The 12,049-nt window shown below is 39.4% G+C and overlaps 1 protein-coding gene across 1 annotated transcript; it reads right to left on the bottom strand.

Moving 5' to 3' along the window:
- Positions 1 to 7,237: 7,237 nt before the first annotated feature.
- LOC107160752 (vomeronasal type-1 receptor 4-like) lies at positions 7,238 to 8,164 on the bottom strand. The gene has a single exon (XM_015507383.1). It carries the CDS (start codon positions 8,162 to 8,164, stop codon positions 7,238 to 7,240), a length of 927 nt encoding a protein of 308 aa, XP_015362869.1.
- Positions 8,165 to 12,049: the final 3,885 nt, after the last annotated feature.

Here is a 12,049-nt window from a genome sequence, read left to right as displayed (position 1 = left end):
GCCTCCCAGCATATGGAGGTGGCGCTGTTGGTTGGACACTTATGCCCTCTGGTGATAGAAAGGTGTTAGTAGCAGTCTCCTGTTGTAACTTTTCCCCTGATGGCTTTTTCTGCTCTAAGCTTTCTTCCTCTATCTGACTAGCCCGAAAGACCTTCTCTTTTACTTGAATCTTTTCCTCTTTCTGACTAACTTGAGAGACCTTCTCTTTTACTTGAATCAATATGTCTTCTCCTTCCTCTACCTTTGTCTGAACTGAAGGCTTTGGACTAAGCAAACAAGATACCAACACCCACAATGTCAATGTGCCAACTGGCAGAGTTCCTGGGCTTTTCTTTCTATTCCTTTTAAATCTTCACCATGATGGTTCCATTGTGATATATTTAACAACTCCTCCTTAAAAAGCCATGGGCTACATTTTTGTATTGTATCAACGTATTCCCTGACTGCTCTTGATTTTACTGGGATGCCTCCTTCCTCTAACAATTTACTTAACACTCTTTCAGTTTGTTTTTTACTAATTTCTGATTCCATATTTCTACTATAATACAACCCAACAAGATAATGCCTAACAAAACTGAAACAGAGTGAAACAAAATTGGAACAACAAAAAATCATTATAATAGCCTCCTGAAATGGCCATCCGTCCTTTCTCCCTATCTGTTCCTCAGATGTGAGCGGTTCTTCTTCATCTTACACATCTCCAGGGACAGGCAACTTAAAACAAAAGTGAAGCAAAACAAAAGAATAATCTTAAAATGGCTACCCATCCTCTCGCCCTGCCCTCAGGGGCGAGCAGTTTACCTTATCACTTACCCTCATTCGTTCTCCATACGGGCCACCAAATGCTGCAGTCTGGCTGGGCACAATTCAGGAGCCACTTGTCAAAAGAAACAAACTTTATTTTTAGAACACACACACCAAACCACACAGCTCCTCAGGAAGACCTTCAGAGCCCAACTGCCACCACCGGCTTCCCACAAGCCTCTCCACCTCCCCCACTCCTCCTGCTCTTGAGGCTGATTGGCTGGGTCACGTGGGCAGAGCCAAAAAAAGTCCCCCAATGTGCAGCTCCGTGGTCTGAAAGGGCAGGGAAACAGCCCAATGAGCATCACCGCAGAGGAGCCAGTCAGTTGGCAGCTAGAAGTTGCTGGGCCGCTGTGAGCCAATCATCAACTGGCAGCTGGAAGTTTGCTGGGGCCCCTTCGGCTGTGGCTCTCAACAGTGTTATATTTTAAAAAAGTCAAAAGAAACAAAAAGACAAGACACAAAAAACACTTCCACTGTGTTTGTGGTGGGATTATAAAATTTTGAGGTATAAAATTTCTTTAGGAGCAAGTAGTAGCTGTGGAGGAGCCTTAAGCTCTGATATTATTGAGAACATTTTAGAAGAGGAAAGAAATGAAAATAATCAAAATTGACTTTGTCTTTTTGACTTATCAGAAACATCTGAAGCCCTTTCTGGTATTATAAGAGAAAATAATTTTTATCTTCCTTTATACTTTTTGAAGATATTGCTCATCTGGTACTACCCACCTTTCCAGAATTAAAAAAAAAAAAAAAAACAACTTCTAAAAATATCAAAACAAACTGAAAAGCAGCTTTGAAAGTCAAAAGCTTCCAGATTATAAGAGAACCACTAGGAAATGACAGTTTATGCCTTAAAATCTAGTTTTGTATTTTTAGCTTTTGTATTTTTTCCCTGGAAAGATAAATTCTATGCATTTTGTATTGAGGCATCCTGCACTTGTTTGTCACTTGTTTTCTGATAAGTGGCAATTAAAAAAACCTAAGTAACATCTAATTCAGATTGTTTTGGTAGTTCTAAGTGGGTGCTATGATGCAGAAGCAGCATTTAGAATAATTTCTCAAGACATACTGTCCATATACAGTGATTCAGTTTTGTACCAGCTGTGATGTTCTTACCATGTGGTTGATCGCAAGGAAACTTTTAATTTGAAGCACCACAGGATACTTCCACACAATGCCCATATTTGGTGATTTTCCAATCAGGCTAAACATACCTGTTTCACAGTATATTTTATTACATTTAGGTTTTCTCTCAACTTTGCATTGATTTTTTTGTACAGGGTATCATTGTTTGTCAACATGTGGGCACTCAATTTCCCCTCGACCATCAGTTTAAAAAGTCGACTTTATCCAGTGCAACTTCTTGGCACTGCTGTGGAAGGTCAGTTAGTTGGCTATGGAGGCCTGGGCCCACTTCTGGGCTCTCTTTTCTGGCCCACTGGTCTGTATGTCTGACTTTATGCCAACACCTGGCTGCACTGATTCCTACAGCTTTGCAGTGTATTTTGAAGTCAAGTTGTGTCATGCCATCTGCTTTGTTCTTCTTTACTCAAGATTGCTTTGGGTATTCTGGTACTTTCAAGGTTCAAATAATTTTTTAAATTATTTTTAATAGTTATGTGAAGTCCAATTGATATTTTCATAGAGATTGAATTGTATCTGTAGATCACTCAAAATATCATGGACACCTTAACTAAATTCATTTTTCCAATCTATGTATATCAAATGTCTTTCCACAAATTGTGTCCTCTGTAATTTATTTTTTAAAATCCATGTTTTAAAGTTTTCACCTCTTTAGTCAAATTTATTTTTAGACAATTTTTATAGCTATTGGAATGATATTGCTTTCTTGATTTCCATTTCATATAATTTGCTACTCAGTTTTGTGTGTTGATTTACATGCAAAAACTAAAATTGTTTATTAGCTCTAGTAGTTTTTGAGAGTCTTTTGGTTTTCCGATATGTAAAATCGTCTCATGTGCAAACACTAACAGTTTCACTTCCTCTTGCCCAATTCAACTGCTCCGTATTTCTTTCTTTTGCTCAGCTTAGTCATAGCAGCAGCACCACTTCTTGCTACCAATTTCAGTTTTCATCAGATTTTCATTGCTGAAACCAAATACCCAAAAAGAACAACTTAGAGTAGGAAAAGTTCATTTTGGCTCATGGATCTCAGGTCTCAGTCCACAGGAAGCTGGTTCCATTGCTGTGGGCTGAGGGGGAAGCAGAACACATGGGGAAGAGTGTGGTAGAGGGGAGCTGCTCCTCTCATTGGAGCAAGGAAGCAGAGGGAGAGGTAGAGAGGGAGGGGCCACAGGGAAGGTGAATAAAAAATGAATTCCTTAGTAGTAATAAATTAGATAATTCTGCATTCTGCCATTGGCTGCAGAACAAATTGACATTGAATAATGTTTCAAAAAAAAGCTCCCAATTAAAAAGGATGCAGTGGTGGCACTTTTTCCAAAAATATAGTCTCCTTCTTTTCAGACAATAAAGACCACTATTCCTCCATGACACGTGTTCACATGGAAATGTGTTAAGCTTGGAGGTAAGAACAGAGCTCAGGTAATAAGCTAACTTGTAATTTCAGTGAATATTTTCAGGATGGATCCAGGAAACCTGGCATCTGCACACTGCACTATTCCTCACCCCTTAGCCACACTTTCTGATCCACGTCTTATAGCTGGGGAAGTCCCTCTGTGACTTCCCAGGGCTGGGGTAGGTGCTTGTCACTGACATCTGGAATGTCAGCACAGGAGCAATCCTGTTTGCATGCACAGTAATGTGCAGATGGTGAAGTCTTGTCAGGAAGACCAGAGTGCCAAGGCTCAGGACAGGAACAAAGGGTATTCCACCTTGGCTGATACAGCCTGGCTGCAGGAGAGAGCCCATGGCAATGGGAGGCACCACAGAAGAGCAGCACTGAGGAAGAGCCTGTGAGCCTCAGCAGGGCTTTTCTTAAACTGCCTCATCCCTTTTGCTGGAGAGCCTTGAATTTCCTCCTTCACTCCTGGGGATGCCAGCAGCCAGGTTGGGAGAAGATGTTGTCATATCATAAAGTTCCCATTACTTTTCCAGACACTCACATCAAAACAAAACAAAAATTGGCATTTGGATTTTACTATATATAAGAACATGTCACATGGAAACCATGACAGTTTGACATGCTATTGCCCATTTTGACTGCCCTTTATTTCTTTCTCTGGAAATTTCACAATCATGAGGCACTTCTAAGACTACTTTATACAAAAACCAGGAGAACTTGGGCATGCAGAAATGAAATGTGTGCCTAATTTTATTTTTATCTTTTTATCAGTGGTAGAAGGTAGTCTTAGAAGTGGCTGAGTAGTAATAGACAGTACCATAAACCACCCAACTTCCATCTAACTAGTGAGTGGATTGTACAAATGATCCAGTTCTCTCTCTCTCTCTCTCTCTCTCTTTCTTTTTTTCTCTTTTTTTTTTTTGGTGTGGTGCTGGGGATTGAACCCAGGGTCTTGTGCATGCAAGGCAAGCACTCTACCAACTGAAATATATCCCCAGGTCCAAGTGATTCAGTTCTATATTTAGTTTTGTTTTATTCAGAAGTTACCTTAGAGCCAGTGCTACATGGGAAGCAGATGTGCATGACCTGTGGTGAGGAGACCTAGTGATGAGGGTTAACAGATGAGGAGGACCCTCTTACAGCCTCAAGGCACCTGCAGCACACTCTACCTGCCTTCTTTGACACAGAGGAGGGTGTCTACAAAGACCAAAGTGCACCTCACACAACATCTAGCTTATCCTAGAGGTAAACTGGCTCACCTATACATGTACGTATGCTATGTATGTGTGTGCATGCTCAAATTAATCCTCATGGACACATAAGTGAGAAAATGCATTAAATGAAATCAGAAGTTATTTAAAGGTGTTTTGTATGTTGAAATTGTTCAGGACCATAACTTTAACCTTCATTGAGTGAAAAGTGAAGTTGAAAAAAGGAATTGCTAATAGAGACACCAAATATGTTATTTTTTAAGTCATCTGCAAAAATGGAAACTAGTTTTATGACCTGCTTATAGGTAACAGGGATAGTAGAAATATAAATCTAAATGTTTAACAAAGCAGTCCTAATCCTGCTGATTGCTATCATCATAGATTTTAGTTACCTTTCAAACTATCTCTTAACATTGATTAGGAATAAATGTCAATTGCTATTGGTTTTTGTTTTATTTATTATTTTATTTTTGCATAATATTCTGCTAAAGTTAGTCTGCAACAACAAGAAGGGCCCTAATATGTGATCTTTTTCTTTCAAGTTTATCTGATAAATGTATATGTTATAATAGCATTATTTATCCTGACTCAATTCCAAAATGATTTCCTGTGATTCTTCATGTTATAATTATTAAATGCATTTTTTCCTTCTTTTTAAAAAGCATAATGGTAAAAATAGGAGGAACAAGTGGGTTGAAATTAATACAAAGACTGTCAAACTCTTAGGAAATTTATCCTAGAGGTACATAGGTGTAAACCAAGGGCATCACTGCACACATCCCCAGCTGAGATGCCCACAAACACCGTGACAACACATTGTAGAACCTGCCTGCCAGAGCTGATCCTGACATTCCACACACAAAGACTCTCTCATGTTGTATTGATCTCTTTCTGCTGCATTAAGCAGTCATCTACAACTGGGTTGCATAGGGGTCTGTGTTTTGGATTGAGGTCTCTGATACCTTCAAGACTGTGGCATGCTGTGGCTAGGAACTTTCTGTGCTAGACTCCGAATGCCTGGTTGCTGGGAAAAATTCTGTTCAAAGACACAGAATGACTAGCTGCTGAAGCAATGTCCTGCATGAGAAGGCTCTTTGTTAGAGTCCTATCAGCCTTGACCTTGATCTCAGGCACACAGATCCTGGGAATAAAGGAACACCAAACAATAATATAGTTATGGGAGTAATAACCTAAATAACCTATCAATATAAATAAATCTTGGCAGTTTGGCCTCTCTGCCATTCTGCCATCTTTCCTGCCTCTGCTTCTTGTCTCTGTGTCTCTTTTTATTTTCCTTTTATGATTCTGGTAAAAGAATTTATTTAGCTTACAGTTCTAGAGATTCAAGAGCATGGTGCCAGCATCTGCTCAGCTCTGGTGAGGGCCTCACAGCCAGCTGAATTACACTGGTGGGAGCATGTGCAGAGAGACCTCAGGGAAGGACAGGGGTACCAGAGAGTGGAGACAGCTGCAGTCTATAGGACAACCCATTCTCCTGAGAGCATTACAGTATACTCCAGGAGATCATCACTTATCCTTTTAAGAGTGACCTCCCCAGGACCCAACCCCCATCTCCTTACCTCCATCTCTCAAAGGGTCAGACATCCCAACACATCACACCAGAGGCAAAGCTTTCAAATCATAAATCTTTATAAAAAATTATATCCAAAGCAGAGCATGAGTACATCAAGAAAGGTATGTTAAAATTAACTATTTGAAATCCTGCAGTTTAATTCTATCACCGATAACAGGTAGAAATACAAATTTTAAAAGTTATGGGGTTTTCAAATCAAATATAAAAGAGTGCAAACTGAAGAGTTTCTGTTATGTACAATACAAAAGAGGTGACTGTGTCAAATGCTGGTCACTTTGGGCAATATTTAAGGGAAGGCAAGAAGAGTCATCTCAAAAATCAAGGGTAGGTTTTTTCACAAGCAGCTTCATGTGAGGTGTGTGGCTGGTTTGTATAATTTTGTTGAGCTATGCATGCCCAACTTCTTCATAAGAATGTTTTAAAGATATATATCAGTAACAAAAATACATCATTTTTAGTGTCATATAATGCCAATGTAAACTGTAAATGTATTAAATGAGTCTGTGTTCTGATAAGCTTTTTAAAAAGCAAAATGTAATATTATAAAACATCACAGGGGAAATAAACAAAGATTATTTAATGTAACGTGTGTCATGAAGAAGATGTTACACACTTGTATCTCAGTATGTCCAATATTATGTGAAATGTAGAGGTCTAATTTCACTGACAAAAGATGAAGATTGTTTGACAAAGTTCACCTTGATATTTTCCCCAAGAAACATAGCTAAGACAAAAATAAAAATAGATAAATAAAAAATATAGCCCATTTGTCTTAACAAAATATCAACCAAGATATCAGGAGGAAAAAAATCAAAGTTTTAAGTAGTATTACATTTAAACAGAAATTTACATTTGCTACAAATAATTTTCCAGAAATATTACTTGATGGCTATAAACTTAATACACACACACACACACACACACAAATATACACGTGCACTCATACATAAACACAAGTGTGTATATATAAACCACATTCACAGGTGATATCACTGTGCATGAATTACTCTTTCAATTTTGTAGGTAAGAATGGATAAGAAAAAATAAGAATTGTTCAAAAACTAACAATTTACATGTTCCTCATAGTAACAGGGTTTTCCTATTCCTTATCCAAGTGAGCCAGAGCTTGGATGCATTGGAGTTGCTGCTCATAAGGAGAAAGGGGCTGACAGCTGGGAAACACCCAGTGATTACTGCAGTTGTGTTCAACAGGAACCAGGTGGGATTCGAAATCAGAGCCAGACAAATCTGACAGATGCAGGAAGTTGTGTAAAAAGAGACAAAGGTGCTCACCAGGAGAAGGATGGTTTTGGTGGCTCTGGACTCAGGGGAAGACCTGGAGGAGATGGTCTTATGAAGGTGCTGCATTCTCTGCTTGTGCCTGTGCAGGATGAGCACCATGGAGCTGCTGGCCCAGAGCATGAGCCCCACACACAGGGCATCAGGGAAGGTTAGCAATGCTGTAAACAGTAAGCCTGTGGTTTTGTCACGACGAACAACAGAACAGTATCCAAAATCTTTTAGACTGGTGATGTTTCTGTTACTCAATTTTCCTGTCATGACCATAGGAAACATAACATTTAAAAAGATGTACAGAATCCAGCTCAGGTGTATGGAGAAACCAATGTAATTGGGAGATTTCACTTGAAGCTCTGAATACCGGGAGTCTCCAGGGCTGATCTTAATGGCATGGAAGACACTCAGGAGGCAGGTGCTGCCAATGGACATACCTTTTCCCACTCTGTGAAGATAGAAAAGCAGCTTGCACCCCAAATCACCGAGGAAACCTTTCATTCCAAAAGCTGCCATTGTGTGGGGAACTCCTTTACACAGGAGAGTTAACAAGTTGGCCACAATCAAGTGCTGAAGAATCAAGTCTGTGTGTCTTACCCTGCACCCAGTGAAGTTAATGACCAGGTAATGGAGAAGAAGAGAGGAATTGCCCAGAGCTCCAACCACAGTCTGTGACAGGAAGATGATGCCTACAGCCACATCACTGGCTGCCATCCTGTCAGTTCCCAGGTGTGCCAGCCAGAGGGTCCTGCAGGGGAACAAGAGGCCTGGGCTGCATGTGTCCTGTCAACCAAAACCCAGCATTGCCCACTATCCAGAGTTCCTGCTCATAACATTTACTTCACATTTTCCCCTTTTTATCATGTTTTAATGTGGTTTGTGTGAACAGCGAAAAGTATGAAGTCTATAAATTCCTGCTGTGAAGGTGGCACATGGTGATTCTTGAATCTTCATGACATAAGGCAGTCACTACAGTGGCTTTTCATAATGACCAGCAGAACTTAAGTACACAGAGTTTAAGCATCTCTCTACATTCACACTCTGATTAGGAGACTAAAGGGCCTTGAAGCTGGCTGAGCAGTAACAGAGACAGAACAGTACACCACACATTCCTAAAGCTAATGAGCAGCATTCTTCAATCAGATTCATTATTTACTTTGCTTTTCTGAATTTCTATTATCTTTAAACTAGTTATATTTTTATAACTTTTTATTGTAAAATGTTTCCATTTGCTTGTAAGATTTATATTTATGCATTGATTGATGTTGATCCAATATAAATTATGAAGGAACATTTAGATATTGTAATAACTGCAAGTGTCCTGAGGGGACTGTAGCCCCACAGGCATCTGTCCCATGGTGAGTTACCTGTAGGACGCAGGACTGGCTGCATCTCAGGACAGCTACTCCATGACTCATGTGGTTGTGTATTAGGAACACAAATTCAATAGCCCCTATCACAGAAAGTGTGTCACATTCCCAGGCTCTGTCATATGTCTTGGGATATTAAGCAGCAACATGGGATAAAAGATTATACAATAGAAACAAAATATTCACTAATTTAAACAGATACATATGTGATGTGCGTTAATTAATTACTAAGTTAGGTAAAACTCATTTAATGAAGCAAGTTTGGAGAATGATATTATAATAGGAGTCATCCATTGACGTATCTGTGCCTTTAAACAGTAGAATTTCTGCACCCATTTGAATTCGTGAATTAAAATGACTTCATTGTTTACAGAAATTTTATGTTCAAAGAAATTTGAATGCACAGTGAAGAGCTTCCCTACATGGCCCCTGCACACCCAGCCAGCTGTACTGTCAAATTCCTAGACCAGAGGTTGAATTTACTACAATCAGGAGAATATTTTTTAAAGGAGAAAAAAAAAAGATATATACTTGAAATGTGGTGTTGGAGACCTTTAAAAATTAAGTTCATCGTTACATACATGTTTCATTCCACATTAAAGAAGAAATGACCTCACCATAATCATAAAACACTGATGGTTTCAGGATGGGTACAAGTACTGTCTCTGTTAGCTGCACCATGCTCAGAGTCAGAGAAAATGTACTGTCAAGCATCACCATCAGATCACTTCCTACACAAGACTAGCAGATTTCTGTAAATTTGTCCCATTCCATATAATAAACATGAGGGATTACAGGTTTATCTCTAGAAACCATGAAGATTAAGTGTAGAATTAAGGGAACTTGAGAAGCTGAGTGATTTTAAAACAACCTCCGTCTGCACCTTGAGAATCAGTTTTCATTTTCAGTTGAATTAAACCACAGCAATCACTGCCAGTGAGGATCACCTTAGTTAAATTAGGAGCTACAAGAGATTGGGGCTGTGACTGGAATCTTATTAATATTTCCTGTCTTGAACCCAGTAATCAGCAACCGTTCTACTTCGTTTGTGGCTCTGGCTCCTATAAGGTTCGATCCAGTGTTCCCTGTTCTGATGGGATCACTTACCCAGATCCTGAGATGCATTTCCCTCACAGATGCTGCTCTCAGACTGAGGTTGCCTTACTCACGAGGCCCTTTCTTTTTACCAGGACAGTGACCTCAGTGCAGAGGCCTCAGTGGCCACAATGTATGCTGCAGGGAGGGGGCCAGCTCCTGAGATATGGGTCTGTGACTCTGTGACCTCACCTCCCCTCGGACCTGCAATGATCACTGTGCCTGTGGCAGCAATGGGTGGGCAGGTTGGGGAGCTGAGGACACTGCTGAAAACTTCCTCCCCAGGTGACACTTGGGAAGAACAATTATAAGTTTCTTCATGCCATGGCTAGAGAGAATACTGGGGTGTTTAGAGAGGCTCTTACTAATCCCTGATCCCTGGAGGCATATAGGGAATCAGTTGGAGGGGGCAGGAAATACTGAGGTCTGTCATATGAAGGACCGGCAGTGAGCTATGCCTTTCTTTCTTCCCTGGGAAATTTCTACCACAAATCTAGTTGCTTCTTTATTTTACAAGATGAAACCATAATTTTAGCTATTATCAGATAAATGGAATGAGATAAAATATCTGGGAAGGTTTTAAAACAGATACAAGTGAACAAAAGAACACATGCTAATGATGCAACTTGGAAGTGAGTCATTGGACTCATCCGCAAAATGTTAATCAATTATTTTGGATTTTGTTGCATAATTCAATGCCAATTTATATCACAATTTTATGAATACATATAGTCTGGCAATATGGGATCCCATTAAGGACAGGAGGAAGAAACAGAACAATACCCATACAATTAACAATGTAATAATAGTCTCCCTCACCAGGGCCAGCAGCAGGATCAGATGGTTTGACCAGCCTGAGCTAACATTTTTTTTTGTTTTCATTTATATGAGAGCTACTAATATTAATTCATCAGCCTCAGGGAATGAGCACAGCATAGGAGTCTCCAACCCTGCAAAAACAATATTTACAATAGGTCATTTTAATAAATTCAGTGAGGTTTACCATTCAGGTGAACTCCTGTGGCTGGAAAGCAGGTGTGTTTTTGGCAGTGATGCTGGTCTTAGATAAAAGGTGTAAAAAGGAGATCATGGGAAATGGGAAATGGGGACAGGATGATGGTGCAGGGCCTGTGAAGGGGAGGGCAGACAGCGAAAGAGAGAAGGAAGACATGAAAAGAGAAAAAGTTAATGTGCACTGCTGAGTGTGAGTGTACAAGGGACAAAGAGCTATGAGGTAACAAGGCATAGGGTTCACCAGGTAAAAGAGACAAGGGGTGTACAGTTACATAAGAATGAAGGTACTCCTGGGGGTTGAGTTCCTTGAGAGTTTAGAATTGATGTGATGTCTCCTAAAGCCACTCACAAATCAGACTGTCAGAAATTGAGTATTCACGCAAGCAGGAAAGCAAGGATGCTATCAGACTGCATATTTCAAGGCTGGTAATCCCGCCCTAACACCTGAGGACAAAGGTCAGACCTTATATTGCGTAAGGTTATTTCATCACTAAACAAGTCAATTGGACAAAATTTAATATTTTTTTTGAAGAAAATTCTGAAAGAATGGAAAATTGATGTAATATATGTCAAAATGATAAGGACATATGCCACAAGTCTCCAGCCCACAAAATACACAATATTGAGAAGTCAAGAACTTTCTATGTTAAAGAACCAGCCAAGGACGTTCATCTTCACCACTTCTGTATAATATCATACTAGGAGTCCTATAAAGAGAAGTTTGGCGAGGAAAGAAATAAAATGAATATGAAATGGAAAGGAAGAATTAAAATTTTCTGTTTTAAGATGATGTTATATATCTACATGCATTTTTATATATATTCCCAAGACTCCATCCAAAAGCTTTGAGAACTAACAAACATTACAGTGAACTCTAACTGCAGTATATGAATTCATCATAAAGATCAGTGTTTCTCTAGCCCAAAAAGGAATCTAAAAAGGAAATCAATTAATAAATCACATTTACAGTAGCCTCAAGTACAATAAAATACTTAGAGATAAATTTAATCAAGAAGGTGAATGATCTGCTTACTTCAAATTATAAGACATTAACAAAAGAAACTGAAAGAGAAACAAATACATGGAAAGGCTTTCAATTTACATGGATGAGAAGAAACAA

The sequence above is a fragment of the Marmota marmota genome, unplaced genomic scaffold (assembly GCF_001458135.2).
Source record: "Marmota marmota marmota unplaced genomic scaffold, marMar, whole genome shotgun sequence".
In the NCBI taxonomy this organism is placed as follows: domain Eukaryota; kingdom Metazoa; phylum Chordata; class Mammalia; order Rodentia; family Sciuridae; genus Marmota; species Marmota marmota.
Note: the sequence above shows the minus strand (reverse complement) of the source record. Positions and strands in the feature narration are given on the sequence as shown.